A 16,943-nucleotide genomic window follows, 5' to 3' on the forward strand; every position below is an offset into this window, starting at 1 on the left:
AGGTTTGGTGGGTTCATACATTATGCTAACATATAAATTGAATGCAAGAAAATGCATGCACGTGCGCTTCGCTCTGATTGGCTGAAACAAAACCCTCCTTATCTTTCATGGTTTTTGACAAAATACTTTGAAATATAAAACATAGTCATACATTAGGAGTTTCTAAGATACGATATATACTTGCTGCAATTTGATAGGCTTTAACTTTAAATGGCCACAACTTTCGTAGTTTTTTTTACAAAACTTGATGAAATTTTACAAAAAATAATAGGTTTGATGGGTTTCTACATTATGCTAGTATAAAAATTAAATGCAAGAACATGCATGCATGTGAGCTGGATTCTGATTGGCTAATACATGTACTTACTTGACTGTATCTCTCATAGTTTACAATGAAAATCTTCAAGATTTCACACATAGGTATTCATAGTGAGTCTCTTTACAGAAAATGTCTGTGAAATATCTTTAAAAAAAAAAAAAAAAAAAAAAAAAAAAAAAAAAAAAAACACGGATATTCACGTGTGCTGATATCTGAATGGCTATTACTCAAAGGACTATACCAGAGTTGTTCTTAAAATGCATCTGACAATAAATTGTAAAGTTATTAAACAAAATAATTGCTCAATTTAATGAAGCTTCTAAGGAATGGGGTCCATAGGGGTGGGGTGGGGGGCATTTGGGGAACATCTGTAACGGTTCCCGTTATAATTAGCACTAGTTTTTCTTGTAATAGCATGTACAGTCTAAATCTAAAATGAGATATTAATTTACAGGCAATTTAGAAATGTTAAAGGAGACAGAAGACAGTTTTGCACTCTAGATCAGGTCTATATTGTTGGATTAAAGGAGATAACCTGTGATTTTCAGGGTTTATTTTAAGGTTTTAAATTGCCATTCATGTATCATTATGACTACGATGTGTTCTCTTTCTTCCCATCCTTTTGAATACCCAACAAAGTATCTGTCCCATAATACTTTGAACCTGTTCCACCCTGGTGATAAATATTGCCTGGTTCCTTTAGAAGTTTGTTCACATGAAGGGTCCTCTTTCAAGGGGAGATAATTAAGAATTAATGAAAATTGAATGACACCTTTTAAAAAGCTTCTTCTAAAGAAGAAAGGAATTGATTATTTAAAGTTTGTTAACAAGAAGTGCCAATTCCTATTTCAAGCGGAAATAATTAAAAATCAATGAAGATTTAATCAATTAATGGCATCTTTTAAAAATCTTCTTCTAAGGAAACACTTTGCCAGAAAAATGCATCTTGACTAACCAAAGGTTCACAACCCGCTCCTTGCCTCTAACCTTGGAGAGGAGAAGAGCGGATCGTAAACCCTTGGCTAGCAAAACTGGTGAAACTTATGTGAAAGATTTATCATAAAGACTTAGTGTAGACTTAAGTTTCTTCAAATCATGACCCCAGGCCACAACAGGGGATCAAAGTTTTACAAATGAACATAAAAGAAATATCTTCTTTTCAAGAACAGCAAAGATATGATTAGCCATATTAAGATTAAAACATCCTCAGGTAATGTAGACTTAAATTTGTTCAAATCCTGACCCCAGAATTTAGATTGGGGTCACAATAGGGGATCAAAGTTATACATAGGAATAAATAGGAAATACCATCACAAAAACAGGAAAGCCATGATTAGTCATATTGATACATAAACATCCTCAGGTAGAGTTTGTTCAAATCATGCCCCTAGAGAGAGGGAGGGGTAACTTGGGACCAGTTATATATTTGAACTTTTCAATACTGATATATTTTCAGCTTTTCTGAGCCAAATTGCTCAGGTGAGTGATGTGGCCCATGTGCCTCTTGTTAGCTCTACTGGTCAGAGATCAGAAAAGCTTTTGCATTATGAAGGTGTCCATCGTCCATCTGTCTGTACACATTTTTTTCCAAAACTTTCCTCCTCCTACAGTTTTATGTAAAATTCTTTCAAAACACATTTCCTCCTACTTTTTTTTAGTATAAATTTCAAAGAGACTTGGTACATAAGAAAACTTTATTAAAAATCATAATTCTGTGTATTTGATTTTGATTAAGTTATTCGGTGTTGTCATGGTGACTATAAATAGAAATTTCCAAAAATTACATTCGAAATGCAACTCCTCTTAAAGGTATTGCACTATATGCACTACTTATGTCGATTTTCTACGAATCATAATTCTGTTCATTCCTCAATATTTTGTTAATCATTGTTCCCATAGCTACCAAAATAAAAATTCTCTGAAATTCTTTTAAAAATCAATTCTTCCAGTTCTTGTCTGATGTTGATAAGATCTTGTTCATAAGTAAACTTTACTTAGAACCATTATTCTATTTATTGGTTTTTGATATACTGCCACCCCAAGGATAGTAAGATATATTGTGCACGCCTCACACTCTGTGGACTTTCTTCATTTCTACTCTTTGATTAGTCTTAGCACACCTGTTTGACTACTCCACATTTGGTGTTCACAGGTCAGGGTTCGGCTGGTCTCGATTCCGAGATGAAGTGCGGACTGCGGCCTGCCAGAAGGAGTGCAAAGAGTTCAGGGATATACTGCGACCAACTCCAGCATTGAAGGTAATAAGACGTGCAATCGGTATACACCTTGCACTCGGTGGCCTTTTGTAACTCATTCTTTGTTGCGGGAGTGTTACTTTGGCTTTGACCTGTAAACATCTTTGTTAACAGGTACGGGGTTGGACTGGTGTGGCTGCGTTGAAGAAGAGCAGACCGTCACCTACAGGCCACAGTTCTTTGATGGACTGCGATCAATCCCTGACGTGCAGGTAAGACGCAGTGTGCACAATTTGCATTCTGTCCACTTTCATTACTGTGTGATTTAGTTAAGGATATCTTAACTTTGCTCTTTGCACTCGCTGAAATTTTGATAACTCTACGAAGTTGTTTTGATGTTCTTGGTTTTGCTTTGTTAGCCGAAGAGGAGATGCATGCTGACCCGGACGGATCCCAACCGCAGTCAAGCAGAGAAGAGGAGGTAAGATTCACACTCTACTTCTTGCAGCCTTTCATGATCTTTTCCTTGCCAATTGATGTTGACCGTATCAGCCTTTGACCTCTTGACTTCCAATTGACAGGATGCACAGCAAGCAGCAGAGCCCAGCACAGTCCACCGGAGCCCAGCCGAGCCCAGCAGAAGTTGCAGCAGCCAGGGTCCAATTCCGCAACCAGGAAGCCTAATAGAGAAGCTTTTTTGAATTTATTTCCTTCTGTCTCTTCTCTGTCTCCTATGCACTTCCCCTTATCTAACATAACTAACCATCCCCCCTTCCCCTTAATCCCCCTTTATGCCCTTTCCTGATCTAACTGTCTTCATCTGCTAATTTGTTTTTCAACTGATTTGGTTGTAATGTCGTTGAATTTCTGTGCTTTGTTTCATTGTTTTGAATTTTGACTAATCTCTTCTCAGTTGTATATTTTCAGGGACTCGGACGAGGGACGACGCGAGAGGACCTAGCAGGCCGGCCGACAACAGATGAAGATGACCCTATTGCCCAGCTTTGTTTAGCGGCCAACATTGGCCAAAGCGGTGAGTAACAGGCAGCTTTTGTAGCACTTCTGGATCCCTGTTTTGCATTATAACTTGATCTGAGCAGCTAGGGTGCTCCATTGACCTCCTGACTTTCTGTGTTTTCAGGAGCGTCGGTCCCACTGAGACGTACAGCAGCATTGTGGGGAGCAGGGATCGACTGCGACCGCACATTGAAGAGAGGGTAAGATACATGTCTTAAAGCTGTATTAACTGTGTAGATTTTAATTTGCTCATATCACTTGATGAAGACTTTAACCTCTCTTGATGTCTTGTCTTTGTACTGTAGAGATGCGGTGTGATGCAGTCCTCTATCCCCAGCGCTGTGAAGAGGAGACTGCCAACCCAAGGATGGTAAGATATATTGTGCACGCCTCACACTCTGTGGACTTTCTTCATTTCTACTCTTTGATTAGTCTTAGCACACCTGTTTGACTACTCCACATTTGGTGTTCACAGGTCAGGGTTCGGCTGGTCTCGATTCCGAGATGAAGTGCGGACTGCGGCCTGCCAGAAGGAGTGCAAAGAGTTCAGGGATATACTGCGACCAACTCCAGCATTGAAGGTAATAAGACGTGCAATCGGTATACACCTTGCACTCGGTGGCCTTTTGTTACTCATTCTTTGTTGCGGGAGTGTTACTTTGGCTTTGATCTGTAAACATCTTTGTTAACAGGTACGGGGTTGGACTGGTGTGGCTGCGTGGAAGAAGAGCAGACCGTCACCTGCAGGTCACAGTTCTGTGATGGACTGCGATCAATCCCTGACGTGCAGGTAAGACGCAGTGTGCACAATTTGCATTCTGTCCACTTTCATTACTGTGTGATTTAGTTAAGGATATCTTAACTTTGCTCTTTGCACTCGCTGAAATTTGGATAACTCTACGAAGTTGTTTTGATGTTCTTGGTTTTGCTTTGTTAGCCGAAGAGGAGATGCATGCTGACCCGGACGGATCCCAACCGCAGTCAAGCAGAGAAGAGGAGGTAAGATTCACACTCTACTTCTTGCAGCCTTTCATGATCTTTTCCTTGCCAATTGATGTTGACCGTATCAGCCTTTGACCTCTTGACTTCCAATTGACAGGATGCACAGCAAGCAGCAGAGCCCAGCTGGAACCCTGCCCAGCCCAGCAGAAGTTGCAGGATCCAGGGTCCAATTCCGCAACCCGGAAGCCTGATAGAGACGTTTTTTCTAAGGGTTGTCTTGATTTGGTGATGAAGTGCGGACGTAGCCTAACAGAAGATGTGCATAGAATTCAGGGATATACTGTGGCCCACCCCAGTTTTGAAGGTAATAAGATGTGCAATCTGTATACATCTTGCACTCTGTGGACTTTTAGTACTCATTCTGTATTGTGGGAGTGTTACTTTGGCTTTGACCTGAAGTCATCTTTGTTAACAGGTACATGATTGAACTGGTCTTGTTCTGTTAGGCAGAGCAGACCATAACATGCAGGCAGAAGTTCTGTGATTGTGTCATTCCTAGACATGAACGTGAGAGATACTAAAAAAAATTTCAATATATTTTAATTCAATTTTATACAATACTACAAATGTTCATTTTGCGTGACCAAAGAATCTAAGACAGACAATCTCGACCTATGAATGTATCTCTACATCTTCAAATTGTCAGAAATCCATTATCCCTTTGAAACCCCCCTTCCCCTAAAAATTATTAAAATAATAAGAGAATTGTATTTGATATACACAAGAGGAGGCTTAAAAAGAAGGTATCAATAATTTTTGAAGATGTAAAAAAGATCATTTGTGGTTTTGCAGGAATTGGTGTAGCAACTGTAAAATGCAACACAGAAGGATCTTGTCCCTCCTAGATAGGAAAATGTGCAGCTATGGCATGAGAGGAATTGGTGGAAAAACCTTGAAGTGGCAAGACCGATGGATGTAGATCCTTCAAGATGTGGAAATGAGCTACTACATCTAGACACAGTTTGGTGTTAAACCGGGAAAAGGCAAGGCTGATGAATGTTGACCCTCCAGTATGTGGAAATAAGCTGTTATAGCCAAACAGGAACTGGTGGAAACAACTGGAAGGCAAGACATATGGACATAGATCTTCACAACAGCAAGAAACATCACTGTGGATAACTGTCACTGATCAGGTATGTGATATAATCAATGATCCAAGATCTTTTTTTTGGAAAACAACAGCAAAAGTGTTTTACCATCATAGATGCTGAAGTTGAGAACTTCTATCTTATAGTGTACTTTGATGAATCGGTGACAGTTACCATTAGGAGACTCTGGTGAAATCCTGCTGGTGTGCATGCCATTTTGAATGACAAAAAGCCCTCAGGTATAGGAAAGTTATTCAAGTCACCTTTTTCTCATTCATTGATAGAAAATGAAAGTATTGAAGAGGCATATCCTTGTTATCATGAATGAGAAAGATAAAGAAAGAAGAAATTATATATGCATAAAGCCAGATCTCTGAAGAACACACCAACAAATATAATTCACAGTGTTATTTTTTTTTTTTTTTACTGTTTATTATTTTAAATATTATTATTATTGTGTTATCAAAAACAAATTTTATTAAAATATTTTTTTAAATAGGTATCTGAGTTGTAAATGGGTATGGGGTCGCTCACTCGGACACGTGGGTTTTCTCCGGGTACTCCGGCTTCCTCCCACACTTACCCCCTTCTTTTTCTCTATGCCAATGAGATAATTATGTTATTATATAAATGTGTCTTTTATTATCTATCAATATTTTGATATAATGTTATTTTATTTTATCGTCAATTATAATCATATTAAAAAATTGCTTGGATTCAGAAATGAACTTTATTGTCCTGTAGACCTAGTCAATCCTGGGGCATTACTGGTTGGAACTTCAGGTCCCTTGGGCGCTACAGTTGCCAGGCTGGCCTGTAGAGAAGAGGTTGAAAACACGACTAGTTGTAGGCTGCTTTGTCTTTCAAAACTCTTTCTTTTTGTCTTTATCCAAAATCAAACAAGCTACATTTAAATGTTAAAAAAGGAGGAATTGTTAGATATTATATTATTTTTCTTAGAATGAACACATTCAGTAACCTATTATATAAATGATAAGGGTAGATAGTGATTATGATCTTATTGTCTAATTGGATACATATGCAATGCGCATTATTGAGGTGACTATACGTATATATTATAAATTTTGAGTTATGGTAACATGTACTTATTCAGTTATCTATTGTAATATTAGTATGGTTGACAGTGACTATGAATTGTTTGTGTATATGTGAGTGTATATGCATTGTATAACTGATATGACTAGAAATATAAAGTGAGACGAAATGTAAATTATGATTAGTCTGTACAGATTCACATAAGCTAATGTAACAAGAAGGTTAAGCTGACTAAAAACTTATTGTGTCATTGAATGTATATCAGTATTTAATATGGATGTGATGAGCTATGCAGTGAAAGTGCACATAAATGACTAGTGTAATAGTAAATGTTAAATTGTGACAGTGAATAATTAATTGTGACTAGTTATGTAGTAATAGTACATGTACACGTTAAATTGTGACAATGAATAATATATTTTGACTAGTTATGCGGTGATAGTACATGTACACGTTAAATTGTGACAATGAATAATATATTTTGACTAGTTATGCGGTGATAGTACATGCACATGTTAAATTGTGACAGTGAATAATGAATTGTGACTATTTTCTTAGTAATAGTACATGTACACTTAAATTGTGACAGTGAATGATGAATTGTGAATTTTCTTAGTAATAGTACATGTACACTTAAATTTTGACAGTGAATGATGAATTGTGAATAATGTAATGTCAAATTGTCTGATCTTATTGGCCATAGTTTTGTGAAATAATAATAATAATAAAAATAACAAAATAAAAAAAAAACAAAACAAAAAACAAAACAAAACCAAAAAAAAAAAAAAAGAAGAAAATCAAAAAAAAAAACACAAAAAAGAAGAAAAAATTAAAAAGAGAAAAAAAAAAGAAAGAAAAAAAAGAATATTAAAAGAAAAGAAAGTAAAAAAAAAAAACACACACACACAAAACTTTTAATGCCGCCTGCTTGAAAAAAAAATACTTCCATTTAGGATTTGCATTTTTTCGAGCGGAAGGTTCCAAGCCCTTAAAAGCAGAGGAGAAGTTTTTGTGTTGTACATACATGATAGGGATAACAGTTTGTACTTAATTTACCCCTTATTTGGTTGGAGCGGTGGTACCGTAATTGGTAGAAGATGTGTAATCAACTACATGTAGTCAGGGTAAAAATCAAAAGGTAACATTATTTCCCTAAAATTCCATTTAAAATGTAAAAATAGATCTCAGAGTGTTAATAAGGTATTATACCATTTTTCATGTATAAGTTTATTTTAATTAATTTTGAGGTAATTAAGTAATTCTCTACAGATTATTGGTCAGTTTGTGAAGTTTTGATTGCTGTTCATACACCAAGTTGCTACCCACCCTGTCCTGTATTACTCTAAAGGGTTTGAGAGAATACTAGAAATCGAGTATTATCCGTGAAATCGCGTAAAGTCCCCGATATCAGATATCGTTGAATCTGCGAAATTGGGTATCCTGTGCTGTAAAACGGAAAAATAAAGCAACGGCGCATGATGTCAGTTAGCATTATATGCACATCGAAACCCTTTTACAGGTTTGTCTAAAGAACTCAAAATGACACGACTAACACAGCTGGGGTAGCAAGGAGGACACAACAGCGTCATTATTTTTCAATGCTATTACCAAAAACACATGTTATTTGAGTTTATTTTCCACTAGTATATTCCGCAGGCTTAATTTTAAGCCTTTTGAATTATTCACAAGGTGTAAAACTTTTAAGAAAATTAAAGACTCACCGCTTGTTTTATTTTATACCTTAAAATGTATAGCGTTCCTTTCCCGCTTATATCAGATGATGTAAGATACAATTGGTGATTATTAATTATACCAGGATATTCGTAAAGCACAACTGGATGTTAATTGTTTCGATAGAATAACATACATAAAGTTTTTGATTGAAAAATTAAAACTTTGCCTTATACTTAGGATTAGTTTTTACCTTTATTTTTTTTGGGGGGGTGTTTCTCATCCGCTATTCATTTATGATTCTTAAATAAGTTTATACACAAAGTCCTCCTCAAAATGGGGATGCGTAAGATATAAATGCAAATCGTTATAAGTTTCCGGATATTAATTACAGTGCCAGAATTGAGAAGTTTGTAGAGTATCACATCTTGTTTTAACATGCTACAGCCGCAATTGACACAACAATACTATTTTTCTACACTTCGAAACATTTTCTAGAATATATTCATAGCTACGTGAATTAGTTCAATAAAGACATGTTATTCATAATATTTAATGTACATGTATATTAAAAGCATTATGCAAAAAAAAGAAAAACAATTTGCATGTCTTTTCATATGTAAATTTTACAACCCAAAATAAAGCTGAAGAATGTTTCAAAGATTTTGTCAATCTATTAAAGATCTTGTTAGAGGCATACTGAATATAAGGAACTTTTAATTTCAAAAATAAGATAATAAAAAATGAATGAGCATGTACAACATTTTTATCACTTCCTTAATAGCAACATTAATTTGTTCGTCATTGCATTACTGAAAATGTCTATGTGAAGATTATTTTGGTAAAATACATAGGGCTCATGATGGCGGGAGTGACCGGTGAGGCATATTATTTTGTCCGCCTCGTTTCAAGGTACGAGGGACCAAATGACGATAACATATAAGATCCGGTCTGCCTCTATAATAAAAAGTCCGCCTTCAGTTTAATATGCCAAATTTTCTCCTTTATTGAATCAAAATTAATTTCTTTAATCAATCTTTTTAAATTATTTAAGGTATCGTCCTTATAATAGTGTCTCTCCCAGCAAAATGTAGTTCCAGGGACGTACATGTATACCAACAGGATAGGTTTCGATATGTCGCTAGTTGCAGGATTTCGTAAGTTAATGTTAATTATATTTCTACTGCTATCAAATATTTCAGAACCAAACTTTGAATTATCCATCAAAAAATTAATTATTAAAAATTTGATGTTAGCACTGGTAATTCTCCTCATCTTAGTATATACGTCCCTGGTAGTACACGAAACAAAAGAAATTAATACGAAAATGAAAGAATGCAAAAGATCTGTTGATCGAGTTACCTTTCGGGAAAATCATGTACGACTTGAGTCTTTTATAGTTTAAGTAATATTAACATTATCATTACAAAATAAAATGTACAATACATATACCTTTACTGGCACATAATAAATGCGTATAAACACAGGTGAGATGGAATTTTATATACAACTTTTTAATTCTAAATAAATTTAAAATCGTCTCGAAATCCCTACACAGGTCAAGTTCGAAGTTCGACTTCTTGGGTATTTTACTGTGTATTAAATCACCTTTTCAAATTTAAGCTTGATACATTGATAATTCGCCAAATTATTATTATAATAAAATTTAAAAAAAAATTTTATGATCAACCGGCGCTGTCGCCGTTTAGTTTCATCACGTAAGAGGACGTCGTTGTTTCTCAATGTCCTCTCCCTTTACCTCATATATTTATCTTGATGAGATTCCCTTGAGTTAAGTATAAGGACTTCATATGACTTTACAATGTCATGAACAGCTGCTTTCAATGAATATAATGTTGTTAATGGATCTATACATATGGAAAGATCCTCACTTGATTATGCCAGCATATTTTGCTTGTCGGAGTTCAATATCTACCACACATGATCAACGTCAATTTACGACGTCATGTCACTGACTTTAGACACCCCAACTGCAAATCCACATCAACTGTGCATCTCTCATCTATTTGAATCTTTTTCGGCATTTAAAAACAAGTACTCTGGATAGATTTTATTTTTCATCCGTTTAAACATTTCCTAGGTCTATACCTGTCTTTCCAGGGACAAAACTTAAAAGAATGATGGAAAAAGAAACCCCTTTCCCCTTTTGACGTCATTTTCAAGCTCTTAATTGTTTGGACACTCCATATGAAATTTACGATAAAATTTCAAAGAACTTACAGAATGAGGTAAACATTGCAAATTTTACGAAACAATTGTGTCATACCACATGCCTGAATTAACGGGATTTTTGGATGACATACATTTATCTCAAAAGAGTTTTTTTCAGTTATGATCACCTTATAAAAAAACCTTATATTCGAGGTTGCACCGCCTGGACATACCATTGCTTACAAAAACATTAACAATTTATCAAAAAATGAATCAGATGATTTATGGTTTATTTTATAGATAGAAAAGATGACACTAACTAAATGTGTTAAAATTCATTGATGTATCTAAAGCGGTTTTAATTTTATGGCACTAGTCCACGAACTTTTTGGTAACCCCCTTGTATGTGTGTGATGTGGGGGGGGGGGAAATTAAAAATAATTTCAAGTCAAGGTGTAAGGGGAAGGGGGAGGGATTATTGACAGGCAAGCAATAAAGGAAAAAAATAATAGGGATTCGATTATACCGTAACACAAAGTAGGAGCTAGGAGAAAATAAACAAATTGCATGAGAATTTGAAAACTTATTTAACACTAAATTGGGGACGCAGATTCCCTTTCCCATTCGAGGACTACAGGCTTGCTGGTTTTCAATGTCATTTTGAACATATAATGGAATAGTAAAGAGCCATAACATTGCAATTTACAGTTCAAGTAAACATATGCATATTTCAATAAACCTCTTGCAGTTAATTACACCAGAACACTCGTTGCTTTACATATAAGGCATGCAAGGCAATCGGTGAAAATGTTTTCTTTGTTAATTGCTTCTCCAAATACTTGATGAATGAATTATAATTATAAACCTAAACCAGGGTTTTGTTTTACAGGGGTATCAGGGTCTGAATGTGCGTATGGGTTTGGGGGGGGGGGGCTATTTCCAATGCTGTAAAAGCAGATTTTTTCCTCATTTTTTTTTCTTTAAACTTCCTAACCGATAAAAAATTCAAAGCAGCATGCTTCTTTTGTTCGTAAATCTTTGTCACCTGTATTTTGTATTTTTTAAGTTATAATTACATATTGTTGCTTTAATTAAAATGTGGCTGTAATATATTTGGTAAAGATTATTTGTACAGTGATTTATGTATAATCATGCTAAATATTTGAATTAAGGAGGCTGGGGGTCAACAAATTAACCATCAGATATAACTTAATTTTTTTAGATATGATATCTTAAGCTGTGAACTATCATTTGGCAAACAAAAATTTCATACATTTTAGCTTTAAAATTTGATCATTTTTGTATATCTTTATATGTAGCTCTTCTTCTAGAGGAGATCAATATAGTCTGAAAATGGCCACAACCACCCAGCCCTCTTAAGGGAGAAAACTGTTACACCTATGGATTGTACATCAGGATAAGTAAAATACATTGTATATATTTGTTTTTTATACCATGTGATTGTTATTATTTTATTTTATAGGGCCGTTTTCTTGGGTACTATATGAACATCAATATTAAATATATTAACACTTAGCCAGGAGTTTGGTTAACTATTCATAATTTGTGATATAAACCACCCCTACAGCATATACATTATATTCCTTAGAATTTAATCAATTTATAGCTTAAATCAGAGCATAAGTGTAAGGGTAAATTTTTAAATAATATACATTTAGAAGTAGTTCCGAATATTTATTTCATAAAGTTGGTTTCCTCAACCAACGCTCCAAGAAAATCAATTTATAGTAACAGGTACTTTCCATTTAAATATGGTAGTAGGCGAGCGCCATACCTCTTCTCGCCTTTTCAAAGACTATGATTTCTATTTTTTTTTTATAGGGGCTTGTGTATTTTCCTTCGATTGTCTATCTTTTATACATGTTCACTCTTGATATAAAAGACACTAAAGAGAAAGCAAATCGCATGATAAATTCCAATGTAACAAAAACACAGTTAAGCAGAACTATATCTCAGTATATCACACTTTATTCGAGAACAATTAAGAATTATTCACTGTGATGGATTTCTACTGTATATACAGTATATTCCTTAGCATTTAATCAATTCAGTGTATTATAGTTGTTTTATTCCGTCTGTACAACTAGTACTTGTCTGGGTTATTGCGCTGGAAAGTATACGTATTGGTTGTATTATCTGAGCCTCATATTCATTTAGAAATACATACTTGTACTGATTCAATGTTCTAAATTCAGATCTCAAGTTTTCAAACAGTAGGACTACATATCAGTATCTGCACTCTCTTGGATTTCATTTATATAATTTGTATACATTAAAGGACTTATCGCATGATCTTTCAAATATCGTAATTTTATGAAAAATATTATCTACAACCTTGTTTATCAAAATACTGAATACAATAAACGTTGTTGAAAGCATATTTTAAGAGATATGGAGAGTTGAAATTCAAATACGGCAATATGCATATTTCAGTCGTATTTCGGCGGAATACAGCCCTGATGTCATAGGCGACAATACAGTGATAGAGAGATGAGAATATGCACACTACTTACGGAGTTATCAACGACAAATACAGCTTAATTACGAAAAATGCTGAAAAAAATAATTCCTAGCGTGCTTTTTAATTACTATAGAAACATTAACTAGTTCTAAGGTATAAGGCTTTTGAGATATTTTCGTTTTTTATTCGAAACACTTAGAATCTGTACATTACAGATTACGGTAATGTTTCGTGAACGGAAAATTATTTTTCAAGACCCCCATCTTTACAAAACATAAGTAAATTAATGTTATGCTTAAAACGAAGAATAACAAAGTTATACAATATTTAAATTTGTGAATCAAATAAGTTAATACATGTGATAAGATGACCGGCAAATCAAATTGTATTGTGATGGCGAGTTTCTTCGTCTTCGCCGCGTCTCCTTCGATATCGTCGCTGCTATTTTTACAATGTTAACCGATTTTTCCTTGCTGACAATTCTATAATATAAGGTTGGATATTCAATTTCATATCGATAAAATCAGTGATTTGGTCGTCCACAACGCAGAATAATTCAGGTTGTATTGCGTATATTTTAGTAAGCTTAATGTGAAGAGCTGATCAGCCATTGTCGCCTTTGACGTCACAGGGTTACGTGATCGCTATCTAATTAACTTAGATTTTTAATTCAGGGGCTTTCATTTGAGTCAATAATTGGTTAATTACAGCGCACAAAATTTATAACCTGTGGTCATAAGGAACGTTTTACGCATTTAATTTCAAATAATTTAGAAACATGCGATAAATCCTTTGATAGCATGTTTTATTATATCCACGGAAATGTGTTATAAAATAAACACACATGAAGAAAAAAATTAAGACTATAACAGGGGTGCATATCAGACATTATCATTATGTACAATGAAAGGTTAAGAAAAATATCAAATAACAACATTTCGAGATAACAAACTCAAAATGCATTGACAATGGCATGCTACATAGTTAATGTCTATGAAAAGGTTCCTCCTATCTCTACATACTGAAATAAAATAATTCATGAGAAACGAAGTAGTACATGTATGTAACCTAAAGTCATTGACCGGAACAGAAATCGACAAGCTTTTTGTAAAGACTAGAACCAACCCCGGTCCTATAGGTCGGCGCCCCATTTATGACGAAGTGTTCCTTCCGAAGTTCTCTATCTATTTTTGGCCCAATTTAATGATATAATAACATCGTTCATCTAATCCAAAACCATATAGCCAAATACTGCGGATGAATCAAATACATGTATCGATATTTAAATCAAAACCATTCTTCATAATACATGTAATTATTGAGCGAAACTGGGACTTTTTAAAAGTTTACGAACATAAATATGATTGTTATTAAAGCAGCTTCACATAAAATAAAAAAGAACAGTCCATTTTTTCACATTCATCTTCATTTAATATCACCACATCTGTACAATCTATCAATACAAGGAGACAATTAAAAGTAAGTCAATACTGAAGTATTAATGAAGAAATTTATTCTTTCTTATTTAAAAACTTCCCAATCCAAGTTCAGAGAGTGTTTGGAATGAATCAATGAATCTTCTGTGAATTATTAAAGGAAGAGCACAACAAAGACAATTTTCGCTGTATTTCAAATCAGAAAACACAGAGACGTCAGTTGGAATGTCAGGGGCGCCGTCTGCCTGGCGCTTTCTCCCAGCACCCCATTTTACTTTTTGGTTAAAAATACAGACACATATTGATAACCTTGATTTGAAGCTGAGATATGCATTACTCAAGCTAAGTTAATGAATTTTTGGAACAATTTAAGCGATGTTAGGTTTAAAGGTGAAATATTCAAGATTTGAAAAAAAAAACAACAAAACATTAAAGCACAAAAATTTCTCATATTACACAATCATGCAATATAACAATAATATTGCACTTCCCGTCTTCCACACTATTGAAAACAGTCATATTTCACAAATAAAACACCGATAATAATGCGCCACTGGTTCGTTCTCTTTGGTTTAATTTGAGGTATCTTTCTCTGCCTCATTTTGCGGAATATTCATAAAAACCGATGACAAAGCAAATGAAGTCCAATCACAATTAATATAAGATGTTTGTAGACACCATTCCTTGTGCAGCGACTGCCGGAGGAATATTTTGATGCTGTAAAAAAAAGCAAAAATATGAGGATAAACAAAATTGCAAGTTCACGAAAGGAGAACTTTACATTCTCCAAATTCACTAAAATTGGCAACATTTAAATAACATATATTATCGATTATCGACTCCGCATCAAAAAAGTGTTTTAAATAACAAAACAAGATGTGTTTGTGAAACACTGATGGCAACTTATAGCGAAGGTTAAACTTTCTCAAATGCAAATCAAATACTAGTATGCTGGTACTCAAAGTAAGGTTTTGTACCGTGGAATATATACCTGTGAAATATGAAAGCCCTAGCAGCAACCATTGAAAAGATATGGAAAAGGTTATAGTTTTTCAAAAGTAAGTCAAACATCAAGGCCAAGGTCAAATGGTCAAAATTAATGGTACCCAAGGAAAGGCCTTCTCAAAAGAAATAGTGAAGTATGAAAGCCCTAGCACCAACCGTTTAAAAGATGTGGCCAAGGTTAAAGTTTTTCAAAAGTAGATCACACGCCAAAGCCACGGTCAAAGGGTCAAAGCTGTTGGTATTCAAAGTAAGGTCTTGTCACAAGGATTGCATATATGAAGTATGAAAGCCCTAGAATCAACTGTTCAAAGAAAATGGCCAAGGTTAAAGTTTTTCAAAATTACGTCAAACTCCAAGGTCAAGGTCAATGGGCTATAATTGTTGGTATCTAAAGGAAGGGTTTGTCACAAGGACTACACATGTGAAGAATAAAGCCCTAGCACCAACCGTTCAAAAGTTATGGCCAAGATTAAAGTTGGGTAAAATTTTGTAAAACTGGGTGCAAGGTCAAGGTCAAAAGGTCAAATATGATGGTACTCAAAGAAAGGTCTTGACACAAGGAATACACGTGTGAAATATGAAAGCCATAGCTCCAACCAATCAAAAGTGAAAGTTTTTGCGGACAAACAGACAGCTAGACAGACGGACGGTCAGGGCAAAAACTATATACCCCCGAAAATCTTCGATACGGGGGCATAAAAATTTGAATTTGTATTTATGCACATAAGCTCATCATTCTCTAATGAAAATTCATACTTCTATTATTTTTCGCTAAGATGTTATTCAATATATGGAATAGAATTCAAGCATTTTTTAAATATAAATTGCATGATAAATTAATGTCGAATATGCATCAAATGATGCAATTTAAAAAACAATACTCTTACGAATATAATGTATCCATGAAATGACTTTTTCCATAGATTACGGCAGAACGATTTAACTTATGGTATAACTTAACTTTACGTACGATATCTCGGTGCCATCACGATTATTGGATTCATACAAAATTTTCACTTCAATACCTATACTTATTAACTAATAAATTTTGCAAATAAACTCCGAAATGGGTGCACCAGGGTTCTTACTAACTCCTCTATAAATACACTAGATACAAGACATGTCCGTAAACTATATTTAGATTTCACTCGCATAGTAAGTATCGCACATTAAATTAAAAGTCTACTTTCAATTTCTATAAACAGCCATGAAATAGCAAAAACGTGAGTATGGTGGTGTTTCCGGTTGGCGGATCTAAGTTAGGGGTAATTTTTAATGAAACTGACAACAAGCAATCGTTTATTTATTTCATAAAATATCATTACTGAATTATTCAATCAAAACTATATTAAATTATATAAAAGAAATAAGTTGTGATAACCGATTAAAAAGGGAAATGTGCAAATTATTTTCGTCATTCACCGATCTTAATATTGACGGAAGCTTCTAGAACATCATATAGCATCGAGCCCGATGTTAAAAAGAACAAGAGGCCCATGG

At 34.5% G+C, this 16,943-nt stretch overlaps 1 protein-coding gene across 1 annotated transcript in view; it reads right to left on the reverse strand.

Moving 5' to 3' along the window:
- Positions 1–13,827: 13,827 nt before the first annotated feature.
- LOC133182308 (protein amalgam-like) overlaps positions 13,828–16,943 on the reverse strand; it is a 27,329-nt gene continuing 24,213 nt past the window's right edge. Inside the window, exon 8 of the mRNA XM_061317097.1 lies at positions 13,828–15,155. Coding sequence (XP_061173081.1) covers positions 15,052–15,155 — 104 coding nt within the window. The 3' untranslated portion in view covers positions 13,828–15,051. The remainder of the gene's footprint in view (positions 15,156–16,943) is intronic.

Source organism: Saccostrea echinata, unplaced genomic scaffold, assembly GCF_033153115.1.
Source record: "Saccostrea echinata isolate AGI-Se365-2 ecotype Australia unplaced genomic scaffold, CSIRO_AGI_Sech_v1 ptg000009l, whole genome shotgun sequence".
NCBI lineage: Eukaryota > Metazoa > Mollusca > Bivalvia > Ostreida > Ostreidae > Saccostrea > Saccostrea echinata.